The sequence below is a fragment of the Chrysochloris asiatica genome, unplaced genomic scaffold (genome assembly GCF_000296735.1).
Source record: "Chrysochloris asiatica unplaced genomic scaffold, ChrAsi1.0 scaffold00182, whole genome shotgun sequence".
In the NCBI taxonomy this organism is placed as follows: Eukaryota; Metazoa; Chordata; class Mammalia; order Afrosoricida; family Chrysochloridae; genus Chrysochloris; species Chrysochloris asiatica.
The window spans coordinates 1,731,440-1,746,306 of NW_006408700.1; the positions used below are offsets into that span (position 1 = coordinate 1,731,440).

Consider the following 14,867-nt stretch of genomic DNA (forward strand, 5'->3'; position numbering starts at 1 on the left):
AAATGAGATCAGTGATAAAATGGGGTTTAAAGTAATATATATTTTACAGTAGAATTTTCTGAAGTATGTTTTTAAGAATCAAAAAAAGAGCTGTCTCATAGGTAAAATAAGACATTTAGACAAAACCAACATGGCAATTATGGTGGTTGGTGGTTATGTGCCGTGGAGTCGGTTCCGACTCATAGTGACCCTGTACAGGATTTGCGAGGCTGTAAATCTTTACGGGAGCAGAAAGCCTCATCTTTCTCCCGTGGAACAGCTGGTAGTTTCGAACTGCTGACCTTAAGGTTTGCAGCCTGATTCGTAACCACTACGCTACCAGAATTATAGTTCTTAAAAAGTCGTAAATACTAAAGGAACTCTTTCTAGGAATTATGACTTAAACATCTTCTCCTCAATCTAGAATCAAGCTTTTTTTTCTTTAAATTTTATATAAATAATTAAAATGATAATGTTGTTGCTAGGTGCCATTGACTTGGTACCAACCCATAGCGACTTTATGCACAGCAGAACGAAACACTGCCCTATCCTGGGCCAACCTCACTACTGTTGCCACACTTGAGTCCATCAATGCTGCCACTTGGCCAATCCATCTCGTTGGGGGTCTTCCTCTTTTTCTCGGACCCTCCACCATACTAAACTGATATCCTTCTCCAGTGACTGGTCCCTCCTGACAATATGTCCGAAGTATGAGAGATAAAGTTTGGCCATCTTGGCGTCCAGGTACCACTCTGGCTGCACTTCTTCTAAAACGAATTTATTGGTTCTTTTGGCAGCCCATGGCACTTTCAATATTCTCCTCTAACACCATAACTCAAAAGCATCAATTCTCCTACAGTCTTCCTTATTCACTGTCCAGCTTCCTCATGAATATGAGGTTACTGAAAATACCATGGCTTGTGTCAGGTACACCTTAGTCCTCAAGCTGACATCTTTGCACTTCAACACTTTAAAAAGGTCTAGTGCAGCAGATTTGCCTAATGCAATACATCATTTGTTTTCTTTACTGCTGCTTCCATGAGTGTTGATAGTTGATCTAAGAAGAATGAAGTCCTTGACAGCTTCAGTCTTTTCTCCATTGATAAGAATGTTGTTTATTGATCCAATGATGAGGATTTTTGTTTTCTTTACATTGAAATGCAATCCATACTGAAGGCTGTACTCTTTGATTTTCATCAGTAAATGTTTTAAGTCCTCTTCACTGTCAGCAAGCAGGGTTGTATCATCTGCTTATCACAGGTTGTTAATGAATCTTCCTCCAATCCTGATGCCATGTTTTTCTTCATATAACCCAGCTTCTCAGATTATTTGCTCAGCATACAGGTTGAATAAGTATGGTGAAAGACTACAACTTTGCAGCACACCTTTCTTAATTTTAAACCATTAAGTATTCCCATGTTCTCTTCGAACAACTGCTTCTTGGTCCAGGTACAGATTCCTCTTGAACATAATTAAGTGTTCCGGAATACTCTTACTTCACTATGTTGTCCATAGCTTGTCATGATTCACATAATTGAAACCCTTTGCGTAGTCAATAAAGCACAGGTAAACATCTTTCTTATATTCTCTGCTTTCAGCCAAGATCCATCAGACATCAGCAATGATATCCCTCATTCCACGGCGTCTTCTGAATCCAGCTTGAACCTCTGGAAGTTCTCTGTCAATGTATGATTGTAGCCATTTTTGTTATTACCTTTAGCCAAACTTTACTCCTATGGGATATCAAAGAGATTGTCCAATGACAAGTATAACTTCAAATTTAGAAAGCGCTAGTGATTCATTCCCAGGCTGAACAGCTGTTTAATTTTTCTTCTTACTAAATTTCCGTTTAATTATCAATGAATGTTTAAAATGAATGCTATTGCTTTCCTTTTGTTTTCACTCTTTTTGAAATCAAAGGACTCTAGGACTTGAAGAAGCAGGGTTATAAATTTAATGTCTGGAATTCAAGATCATTGTTATAAAAAGAACCTAATCTTTCTTAATAGCCAGACTCAAAGACACTGAGTTTGATGAGGGTCTTTTTGCCATTCCTTACTTTACATAGATTCCAAAGTGGTAAAAGATCAACTAGTCAATTCTTAGAAAGGATTTTGTAAAATTATTTGATATCTCCCTTCCTAGAGCAGAAATTTCTATAGATAGGAAGTTGATTTTTTAATTTCTGTTTCAATATTTATCATCTCTTACTTTCGGTGCCTTCCTCCACACAACAAACTGCCCTGTCTCAGTTGAGGTTAAAGACATGTTTGCATTTTCTATTGTCTTGAGATGAGGAGTAATTGAAGAGCTTTAATTAAATTGATCAGTTAACTAGGAGATAGCATGATTAGTCACCACCATCCAGAACTACTCTGGTTCACTGGAGGTGTACAAAACTGTTTTATCTGTGGGTAAGGATGAACAGAATTAATATCTATAAACTTCATGCAAAGGATTTTGCTTTACATTCATTGTCTTTAAGCGAAAGCATACTTTTGTTGGAGCTTTGATCTTGAGGCTCATTAGTCAAATTTTGAAACTTAGTCCATAGAGTTTTTGGGTTATAGGTAAGATCTGTTCCTAAATGTGTCTTTAAGTGGAATTTTTAGGTAAGTGGGAACAGCTGTGTATAGTCTTAATCTCTACAAGAGAAGCTCTGAGCCATTTCCAATGATGATTAACAAGCTGCACATGCAGCCAGGGAAGGCACTTGTGATGAATGATTTGTTACTAGTAGGACTTGGTTCATTCTTTTCAAAGTGAGTACACATTGACATAAAGGGCAAGTAAAAGTTGCCTTTAAGTAATCCTAGGGTTTAACTGTACTTCATGAAAAGTACTGTGGACCAAACCAAAGTATTAACTCAACCTCTGCAAACAGACAAACAACAAATTAGTTGGGAGCACAGCACAGTAGACATAAGACAATAGTGCAAGGAAATGTATCACAAGTAAATATCAACTGCTCAATATACATCCGGTTGTTACTAAGAGAGCAATTTGTGTTGGCAATGGCCATAAAAACTGTACAGTTTAATGTATTTTTATGTTTGACATATTGCACATGTTGATCTAAATAGAGAAATCCTTATATCTAATTTATACTTAATGAATCTAAGGTAATGTTCTGCATTCTCTAATAATGTAAATATTTGATTTGTACTTTATGGCTCAAAGGTATTATTCTTCTATAAGCATATTCTCTAATAATGTAAGTATTTGAAAGATATAAAACAAAAGCTTTTTAATTAAAAATAAAGTTAAGAAAGGAAAATAAATTGATTTCTACTAGTTTGACCAGAAGGAGCTCTGGTAGTGTAGTGGTTATGAATAGGACTGTTAACCTTAAGGTCAATGGTTTGAAATTCCAGCTGTTCCATGGGAGAAATAGGAGGCTTTCTGCTCCCTTAAAGGTTTATAGTCTCAGAAACCCTGTACAGGGTCGCTATGAGTCGGAACCGACTCCACAGCACACAACAATAACAACAACTAGTTTGACCAGAATCGTTTCAGAATAGAGGAACCCTAAATCAAATACAGTAATTGCAGGGATATTAAATAGCATGTGAACAAACAAATGAACAATGCTCAAATGCATATTCTACAAGTATATTCCAAACTGAGTTATTTATAGCATTTTCCTTTGTCATAGTAGGATTCATTTATTTGTGCTTTATTACATTCTGAAACGACATAGAAACTTTGGAGTCTTATGTTCAAAACAGAAACAAGACTCTATCTGTGAAAGTAAAAAATAAAAAATTCAGTTTTTTAAAAAACATTATCTTTGGACATGCTCAAATACGAAAGCTCCCATATCCCACTGACTTAAAACTAGAGAAGGTTTGTGCCTTAACTTTTTGTAGTGAGATAAAACAGTGATTCCCTCTGAAGTGCAAGTGATTAAGCACTCTACTACCAATGAAAATGTGCAGATGACAGGCCTTGGCAATCCACTTCTAACAGATCACAGCCTTGAAAAACCTATGAAAAGGTTCTGCTTTGCACACATGGGGTTGCAATGAGTCCGAATCTTCTTGATGGCAACTCACAACAACAAGTAATTTAATGTCACTGTGATGAAGGTAAGGATACCGGTAGCATAGGGGGTTACGAGATCAGCAATTTGAATCTACCAGCCACTCTGTGGGAGAAAGACGAGGCTTTCTATGCCACTTAAGATTTATGGCCACAGAAACGCTACACAGGGTCACTGTGATTCAGAAATGACAGCATACAGCCACCTGCACCATTATGAAGGGAGTCTTGGTGAGGCACTGTAGGATAAGGAATGGACTTCTAACCACAAAGTTGGTGATTCAAACCTAGCAACTGCTTCTCAGAAACCCTGTACACAGGTTTGCTAGGAGTCAGAACCGACTCCAGGGCACTTAACAGCAACAATGATGAAAGTAAAACTAAGTAGACATTCTATAAAACAGATGCATATTTGAGACTTATGCATATTTGTTCAATTCATTTTGAGTCATTCACGAGTTTTTCATCAGAAAAGATAAATTCTTGCAGGAATATGAACACTCTGGGTTGATCAACTTATTGACAGTCCCTTTTTGATTAGAATTTTCATGACACGATATGTGTTTGATTTTACAGGTTCTTCAGCAACGCAGTCCCCTCACATGGTCGTATATGCTACCTTTACACCTCTCTATTTGTTTGAAAAGAAGATATTTTCATTAGAGAAGATGGTAAGCACTTGAATCCAGGAACTGTACTATCATGTATGGTCTCTCTCTGTGTTATTAATTGCTGTGGTAGCAGGAATACCAGAAATAAAAGTCTATCCCTGGATTTTATCTCTAAAACCAAGAGGCAATAATAATTTGAACAGAACAAGGGGAAACTGACTGATTAAAAATTAAGAGAGGTGTGAATCAGCATTGCATCCTTTTGCCCTATTTATAAAATCTGTATGCTGAACAAATAATGTAGGAAGCTAGATTTTATCGAGAAGAACCTGGCTTCAGGATTGGAGGAAGACACATCAACAACCTGCAATATACAAATGATGTAATTTTGCTTGCTGGAAGCAAAGAGGAGTAGAAATACCGATGAATCTCAGACTACAACCTTCAGTATAGATTGCAACTCAGTGTAAAGAAAACAAAAATCCTCACTGGACCATAAATAGCATTAAAATAAACTGAGAAAAGATGAAGTTGTTAAAGATAAAATTTTGCTTAGATCCACATTAGTGATCATGGAAACAGCAGTTAAGAAGTCATTAGGCAAATCTGTTGCAAAAAGACCTCTTTAAAAGTGTTAAAGGGCAAACATGTCATTTTGAGGATTAAGGTGTGCCTGACCCAAGTCATGGTATTTTCAATTGGCTCATAAGCATGCAAAACTGGACAATGAATATGGAAGACTGGGGCAGAATTGATGCATTTCAATTATAGTGTTGGTGAAGAGCACTGAATATATTATGGACTGCCAGAAGAATGAATAAATCTGCTTTGGAAGAAGTATAACTAGATTGCTCCCTGGAAACATAACTGGTGAGAATTCATCAATTGTACTTGGAACATGTTGTCAGGAAGGACTGGTTCCTGGAGAAGAATATCGTTGTGGGTCAGCAATAAAGAAGACTCTAAATGAGATGGATTGACAAACTGGTCACAACAATGGGCTCAAACATAACAATTGTGAGGATGGTGCATGACCAGGCAGTGTTTTGGTTCTGTTGTACATAGGCTCGCTATGAGTCAGCACAGACTTGACAGCAATAACCTAGCCATGTATTTAAAATGAGGTGCTTAACCTAAAGGACCTGACACAGATACAAAATTATCTTAGATATGTGGCAATGGTTAGAAAAATGCTAATATGCTTTTTTTCTTATAGATTCCTCCCATTATAAAGAAAAGAAAAGTCAAAGGGCATAGAAAAAATATATATCCATAAGAATAGTATAAATCATTCCTAAATACTAAGTCTCTTTCCATAAACAATTCATGTATACTTTCTTAACATGAGTAATTTCACAGCCAGTGGCTAGCAAATTATTGCTATGACCTTCCTTGTCTCTTAAAACGATGCATGCAAAAAAGTTAATTTTTTTTTTCTTTAGAAATTGAACAAGTTACATAAAATTTATAAAGTGTAATCAAAGGTTATAAAATTAAAGTGGTCATCATATAAAGACTTAGATAGAGGCACTCTTAACATTTTGGCTTCTATCCTTCCTCTTCTGCACAGAGTTTCTGTGTTTGTATGTGTGTGCACTTTTTTTTCAAGTGGAATTATACTTTGTTTTATTTAGAAGCCAACTGTTTCACTTTATGATACATCATTAACATGTTCCCATCATGTTGATTATTTGGCAATATTTAGTGTTTACAAAGTATGCATATGCATCTTTGTTCTTTGTGATAGTTAAGGCTGTGTCAAATTGGCTCGGTCTGGATTCTCGATGGTTTGGCAGTTAAGACATAGTAATCCCCCATAATGACATCTGATTTCATGCAGTTACCTCCAGGATGTGATCTGATGTGATCAGCCCTGATCTGATGTAATTATTTTATGACTTCTAAGTGCTAACTTCTATGATGTTAATGAGGTCACATGGAGGCTACAGGATTAGGTTGTATCATGAGTCAATCTCTTTTGATATATAAAAGAGATTAAACAAGCAAACAGATCTCACAGGGACCTGCTACCACCAAGAAATTGCTGTGAGTGGAGTGTGTCCTTTGGATCTGGGGTCCCGGTACTGTGAAGGTTATAGATCTAGGAAGACTGATGTCAAGCAACATGAAGATCTCCAGGGAATTCTGGGTTTACAGATGCTGAAAAGAGATAAAGGCATTTCTCCAGTCCAACACTCTGTATTCAGACTTCTAGCCTCCTCAACTGTGAGTGCATGCATTTCTGTTAGTTGAAGGGATCCACTTGTGTTATCCCTGTTATAGCAACTAGATACTTGGAGTTCTGGGATGGTGCTGTAGGAATAGCACTGGACTGAAAGGTCAGTTGGAACTGCAAGGTCAGCTATGCAAACTCACTAGCTGTTCCTCAGAAACCCTATACAGAGTTGCTGAGTTGGATCTGACTTGATGGCACTTAGCAACAACCACAGACAACTAAGACATTCTTGAATAGGAAAATCATTTTCTCATTACCTTTTCATTAGTAAAACCTACTGGATCACTTTACAATCTACTTATCCTATCACATTTGTTCTTATTGAATCATAGCACTGTTTTGAAGCTTTTAGACATCTAGGACTTTATTATTATCATTCCATATTATTCCAAACTCACTATGTTAATCTATGAAAAGACAAGATGTTATGGTGATAAAACAGTTAGTTTGAAATGTAAAGACTCCAATTAGATACCTATTGTACTTTATTATACACCTTGTATTTGTCTTTTAGATGTTTCAGGCACTATTCTAAGTCCCTCTCTGCCTCTAATTCTTATCCAAGGAACTTTGAGGTCTTTGACAAAGTTTCTTAACATTTTATAACTATTATTAATAGCATTGCTTTGCATGATTCAGAAGTATTGTGCAATATGTTGAAAATAAATGCTTTATGAGAAATTGTCTTAAATATTTCAAATCAAGGTAGCACTTACATAGATTATTCAAACTCTACAATAAGTGCTAAAAATACTTTATTTGGTATTATACTTTACATTTTCAAAATGCTTTAGATCCTTTTATTTTCTAATAATCTATAGCTTAAAAAAAAGAGAAAGAAAGTAAAATAGACTAAAACTTTGGTTGTAATCATAAAAAGGAGTTGAGATACTGAGACCAAATTTTATGAAAATAGAAAAATACCTGGAAGTTATTCAACTTATAAATATCACTTTGGGTATGACTTCAATTTTCAATATTATTTTAAAGTAATTTTTGTAGTAATGCACTTAAAAAATTTCATGCTGAGATATTATCTTAACCAATAGCATACATAAATTGTCCTATAAGTTTCTACTGAAGGGATTCCTTTCAAGAGTTGAATAGACTCACTGAAACTTCTAAAATTTCACAGGGTTAAAGTTATAAGAAAAAGGCTTAAACTTTAGATCATATATAAAAAGCTGGTGTGGCATTGTGGGATTCATGCTGGACTGAAAGGTTGCCTTGAACCACAAGGTCTGTGGTTCAAACTCACCAGCTTCTCCCCAGAAACCATAGGCAGGGTCATTATGAGTTGGAACCGACTTGACAGAACTTGACAACAATAATAAGACATAATGCCAGAAGTTTCTGAATGGTTTTCAGTAAATTGCTGAAATCCACATTGTCCTAAAAAGAAAAATGGCAGTTTTGTCTAGTTCTTAAATATTAATGTAAAGGCTACTTTTACTTTAGACACTGAATCACTTTTGTTTTCATTTTTAATATTTTAGACTCAGTTGGAGTCCTTACATGGTGCTGTAGGATAAGCATAGAACTGATAGCTCTAAGGTGGCAGTTCAAACCCACCAGCTGCTTCTCAGAAAGTCTATACAGGATTGCTATGATTCAGAACCAACTGTCTGCATTTAACAACAAGAGTTGTATAGTGTTGATGCACTCAGTAGTGCAATGACTGATTGTTGTCTTTGTTAGGTGTTGTAGAGTCAGTTTGAACTCATAGTGACTCTATGGTTAATAGAATGAAATTCTACCTGGTCCTGGACCATCCCATAATCATTGCTGGGTTTGAACCCTCTGTTGCAGTCACTGTGCCAATCTGTCTCATTGAGAATCTTCCTCTTTGTTGCTGATCCTCTTCTTTACCAAGTAGGATGCCATGCCTGTACTTCTACCAAGACAGATTTGGTTTTTCTTGTTGTTGTTAGGTGCCATTGAGTTGGTACCTACTCATAGCAACCCTATGCACAACAGAATGAAACACTGCCCAGTCCTGGGCCAACCTCACAATTCAGTTGTTGCCACGCTTGAGCCCATTGATGCTGCCACTTTGCCAATCCATTTTGCTAAGGGTCTTCCTCTTTTTTTCTGACCCTCCACCTTACCAAACATGATATCCTTCTCCAGCAACTGGTCCCTCCTGTCAATATGTCCAAATTATGAGAGATGTAGTTTGGTCATCCTGGTATCCAAGGAGCGCTCTGGCTGCACTTCTTCCAACACAGATCAATATCTTCACCAATGCACCAATTCTTCTTCAGCCTTCCATATTCATTGTCTAGCTTTTGCATTCATTTGAAGCAATTGAAAATACCATGACTTTGGTCAGGTTCACTTTAGTTCTCAAAGTAATATCTTTATTTTTTAATACTTTAAAGAGGTCTTTAGCAGCCGATTTGCCCAGTGTACTATGTTCTTTGATTTATTGACTGCTACTTCCATCACTGTTGATGGTGTTGGATCCCAATAAAACAAATTCTTTGACAACTTCAGTTTCGTCTCTGCTTGTCAAGATGTCACTTACTATTTTGTGCCTCAGAAAAGACTAGATTGAGGCACGCAGACTCAGAGTCACAAGAAGAAGCCAGGCTCTAGTAGAGGCAATCCTTTGAAATAGGTTGATAGGTTGGTTTCTCGTGGTAACTTAAATGGCTCCTTGTAAATGTGCAGTTCCAACTGCTGCTATTTGCACAGGCATTAGTGGTAATGCAATCATGAGGAAGAAAAAACAGTTTCCAGAAAAAACTGACTTTAATGTAGATAATATTTCATTGTAAATGCCAAATAAGCTATCAAAATCAGCATTTGACTACAGAGTACATTACTTTGCAAAATTCTTACAGCAGGCATATCGCAGTCATCATTCCATAACTGAAGTCCTTTTCAAATATAATTCAGAATTATTCCAAACTAGAGTGGCCTTAGGAGGTCTGGATATTCAGATATGGAAAACATCTATCTGAACAGCTCCTTGATTTGGCAGGATACCGGGTATGTAGCTCTATGAATGCCACCATTGTCCTGGGTATTCATAGGGATTTTCCATAGAGGAAGCTGCTATGGGAATGTGAAAGCCTATAAATGACTATAAATGACAGACAGACAGACAGAGCAACCACTAGTAGTCTCATTGATTTGGATTTTTTAAAAAAAGCAACAAAAAACACTAGATAGCAACTGCTAGTGATTTAAAAATAAAATAAAACTTTACATTGATATATATTAAGCACTTGTTTCAAAGCTTTAGCCAATAAAAATAATGGTTGCTTATTTCAAACCAAAACTGATGTACTATAATTTTTTTTTTGTAATCTTGTATAACCTGATGTGCTGGACCAAAAGGTTGATTTGAACCACAAGGTTGGCAGTTCAAACTCACCAGCAGCTCTTCAGAAACCCTATATAGGATCACTGTGAGTTGGAATTGACTCTGTGGCACGTAATAACAACATAGAGCCTTAAACATAGAATTGTAGGGTGTCATTTAGTCCTAACCTATTTTTTCACAAATAAGGATATGGGGCTCAAAACAATGAAAAGATGGAAAAATATGCAAATGGTAATAGTGTATATGTTAAAGGAGGTCCAAATATGGGCTGTTGTTAAGTAACATGGAGTCGGTTCTGACTCATAGTGACCCTGCACAGGGTTTCCGAGGCTGTAAATCTGCAGAAAGCCTTATCTTTCCCCCGTGGAACAGCTGGTAGTTTCGAACTGCCGACCTTGAGGTTAGCAGCCAGATTCATGACCACTACACTACCAGAGCTCCTTCCAAATATGGGTAAAAGTTTTTTTTTCTCTTTATTTAGACTCTATCTCTATAATGATAATTGTATTTTTAATGACAAAAGCACTATTTGAAATGCATAAAGCAAGCATTTTTTGAATGTGCATTCCACGTTTTAGGCAGATTCTGCTGAGAAACTTAGAGAATATGGATTCTCCCACATCTGTAGTCATCCTGTGCTGGTGACTAGAACCAGGTCCTGTCCTCTAATAGCACCACCAAAGCCACCCCTCATACCTCCCTGGAAGCTCGTTCGTCAACAAAAGGAAATTGTTGTGACAGATGAAGCAAAAGGTATGGTTATTGTTGTCTTAACAAAACCTTTCTAATTCACCATTTCTCTATGTGAAAGGCTAATTGATTCTTTTGTGTAAAAGATTTCTCTCCAAGTAAACCACCCATCGTTCTATCATAAACCTACATTTGATTTTACGTCCAAACTTTTATGTTATTCAAAGATTGCAGCAGCTCAGAAGGCTGGCATGGCAGTTTTTAGTCATGTCTAAACTGTGGGGTCCTAGTGTGGCACTGTGGGCTAATGCGTCAGACTGCAAAGTCATTTGAACTGCAAAGTTGGTGGCTCAAGTTCACCAGCTGCTCCTTGGAAATAATATACGGGGTCGTTATGGGTCAGAACTAATTCGATGGCACTTAACAATAACAACTGTAGTAAACAATATGTTGTTATTGTTAAGTGCCGTCAAGTTGGTTCCGACCCATAGAGACCCTGAATAGGGTTTCCGAGGCTGTAAATCTTTACAATAGTAGAAAGCCTCATCTTTCTCCCACAGAGTGGCTGGTAGTTTCGAACTGCTGACCTTAAGGTTCGCAGCCCGATTCGTAACCACTACGCTACCAGAGCTCCTACCAATATGAAATAGGGTAAGTCATTGAAATGAACTTATAATGTGGACACCAAGAGACAGTACCCTGTAGAATGCACCTGTTAGTGAATTGATTTATGTTGCAAATTTCTATAGGAATAGAGTTGTTGTTGTTGTTAAGTGCGTAGAGTACCTACCTAGAACTCGTTCCTGTGTTAAATATTGTCACCTAGCCACAAATGATATCGGACCTCAGAAATGACAGGCTCTCAAGGACAAGGTGTGAAATGAAGAGGAGTTTTCTCCACCTTGTTCTTTTCATCACAATTCATGTCTAATTTCTCGTCCTTGTCTTCATTCTTACTCCTTTTTTTTTTTTTTCATAAGTATCATGTTTGAAAGCAAGAAAGGCCAGGTGGCGAGGGAATGAAGTAACCATAAAGACTACATTTTAAAGTAGAAGAGTATTTATGCAAGGAGGAGATATTTTAAAAGAAAAGATAATAATGTAAAGATTAAGGCATAGTGGAATAAGTTATAATTTGCGTATGTTTTCAACACTTATAGCTTTGGAATGTGTATGTATGTGTGCATCTTTGGAATGTATATGTATGTATGTGTATGTATATGTATGTGTATGTGTATGTATGTGTATGTATGTGTATGTATATGTATGTGTATGTATGTGTATGTGTATGTATGTGTATGTATATGTATGTGTATGTATGTGTATGTGTATGTATGTGTATGTATATGTATGTGTATGTGTATGTGTATGTATGTGTATGTATATGTATGTTGTGGAGACTCTGGGTAGCAATAACAGTAAAGTTCTCAGTTGTCAACCAAAAAGCAGACATGTCCAATCCACCTAGAGGCACTTCACATGACAGACCTGGTGATATACTGCTACTCTTGCTACAATTAAAATCTCTAAGGGAGTCAGTGCCCTGGCTACATAATATGCTCATGACTCCTACATTTATATTTTCAGTTGCAACCTCACTCAGTTTCAGGCCTAAATGTTCAACTGGCTAGTCAGTGGTTCCACTCTGCTACCTTTAATTTTGGCCCTTGCTATCAACCACAACTCTAGTAGCATAGTAGTAACAAATCAGGCTGCTAAGGGTCAGCAGTTCGAAACTACCAGCTGTTGCGCAGGAGAAAGATGAGGCTTTCTGCTCCCATAAAGATTTACAGCCTCAGAAACCCTGTACAGGGTCGCTATGAGTCTGAAGCGACTCCACAGCACATAACAACAACAACAATCAACCACCACCACAACAAAAACAACAATGTACCTACACTGGAAATGCATTTACAATGATCAAACTGATTCCAAATAATTGTAAGTGAATGTCCCAAAGGATCTGTGTGTATAGAAAAATATGTAATTGGCAACTTATGAATGTATCACAAAAATATGTAAACATCTTTGGAGAAGATATTTATGAGGAAATGTATACATATATATACAGATATAATCCACAAATATATACATATATAATACATATATAATCCACATATATAATACATATATAATCCACATATATAATACATATATAATCCACATATATAATACATATATAATCCACATGGTACTCAACTCAGAATGTACCCAGAACATTTCATGTCCCCCAACGAGCTGATGAAATAAAGACAAAAAGAAAAAACAAACCTCTAAGCGACACGATTTCACTCTGAAACACATGGGGTTGCCGTGAGTTGAAAGTGACTCGAAGGCAGTTGTCAATATCTTATCCTAGTTTTGTTGTTGCTGAAGGTGGTGTCCAGTGCATTGTGATTCATGGTAACCCCATGCATAGCAGATCCTCATTTTAAGACAGTTAAATTGTTTGTTAATAAAAAAGCTTCCTTATTAATTTCTGTGCTGATTTCCTTGTGTTTGCATTTTCTCCCTTTGTCTTTTCTAATTCCTCATTATTTTCTAATTCTCTTAATTTAGTAACAGTACATCACGTTCTAGAGATTATTGCATTCGGGCTCCCTTCACATGTCTGTCACCTGAGTAAACAATGAACAAAGATCATGCATAGCACCAGTTCACTGAGGGCGTCTCTGCTAAGCTTATAAATGGTCTTTAAGTAGACCATGAATTGTACCTTTTTTTGTGGTGAGAATGCCTCTGAAGTTGCTATGGCTCCTGCTGCCACTGAAAATGTTGTTAATCCTTCATTGCAGGTGACCATCTCAATGACAGTATTTTGTCACAGAGTAAAGCTCAGTGGAGGCCAGAATCCTAAAACTGCAATAGATTGTGCAGTGCCTAATGCTCAGTGGTAGGACCCTAATATTTCAATAGCCACATAGATTGGACTACTTACCTGTTCCTTGCCTGCTACTTCCTACCATAATTTACACATTTTACAAATATAAATAACAACTGTTAACCATGCAATTTTCCTCCCATTTGCTTCCTGCCTACTTTGTTACTGCCAGTACAGTTGATAGCAAAGATTTCTATAGCACAGCATGTTTTATGTATCCTTGCCAGAAAAGAACAAGATTCAATGAAACTATCTGGTTTCAGTGAAGAGGAGAAATGATCAATATGTAGTTTTTGTTTTTGTTTAGCCTCAACTGCTTCTTCCCTCCCCCCTTATTTATTTCCATCATTTTCCAACATCCTTTGACTTTGTGTGATGACCTGACTGGTGTCAACAATGAGTAGCTGCTGCTTTGTGTGACAGCAGCTTCCCAGCTTTCCTCCCACCCTACCTCCCTCCTGCCATCTTTCCGTCCCTCCTTCCTTCCTATCCTTTTTTTGTCTTCCCTGAACCAAAGGTCAGCATCCATATGACTCTTGAAAGTAATTTTAAAAATCCTTTATTTTTAAATGCTATATTTCAGCAAAATAAACACTTAAAGCAGTCATTTGTTCAAAGCAATAAGGAATAGGAGAATAAAAGGAAAAAATACTGAGCATGGAGACTTCTGATTTCACTATAACTGTTGTCTCATTATGTACAAGTGACCTCGCTTTTGTAAACTGGGGAGGAAACTCTAATGATTGGTGGGATTCCATAATAGGGTTCCACTTAGATGGTTTCCACATAATTGCCTGTCTTCTTACTATAGGCTTTACTATGTGAAGTGAAAAGTGACAGAAAATGAGGGGTGGGGGTGGGGGGTGATTCAGAGGTTAGCACAGAGGAAGCACACTTTTTATCCTTTAACAGGTACCTTTCCACTGTTGTTGTTGTTGTTGTTGTCAGGTGCCATCGAGTCAGAACCGACTCATAGCAACCCCATGCACAGCAGAACAAAACAACGTCCGATCCTGGGCCAACCTCACTACCGCTGCCACACTTGAGTCCATCAATGATGCCACCTGGCCAATCCATCTCATTAGGGGTCTTCCTCTT

General features: G+C 37.1%; 1 protein-coding gene across 1 annotated transcript in view; it reads left to right on the plus strand.

Moving 5' to 3' along the window:
• ADGB (androglobin) overlaps positions 1–14,867 on the plus strand; it is a 330,382-nt gene that overhangs the window by 139,258 nt on the left and 176,257 nt on the right. The window contains 2 exon segments of the mRNA XM_006872054.1: positions 4,597–4,691; positions 10,777–10,951. Coding sequence (XP_006872116.1) covers positions 4,597–4,691; positions 10,777–10,951 — 270 coding nt within the window.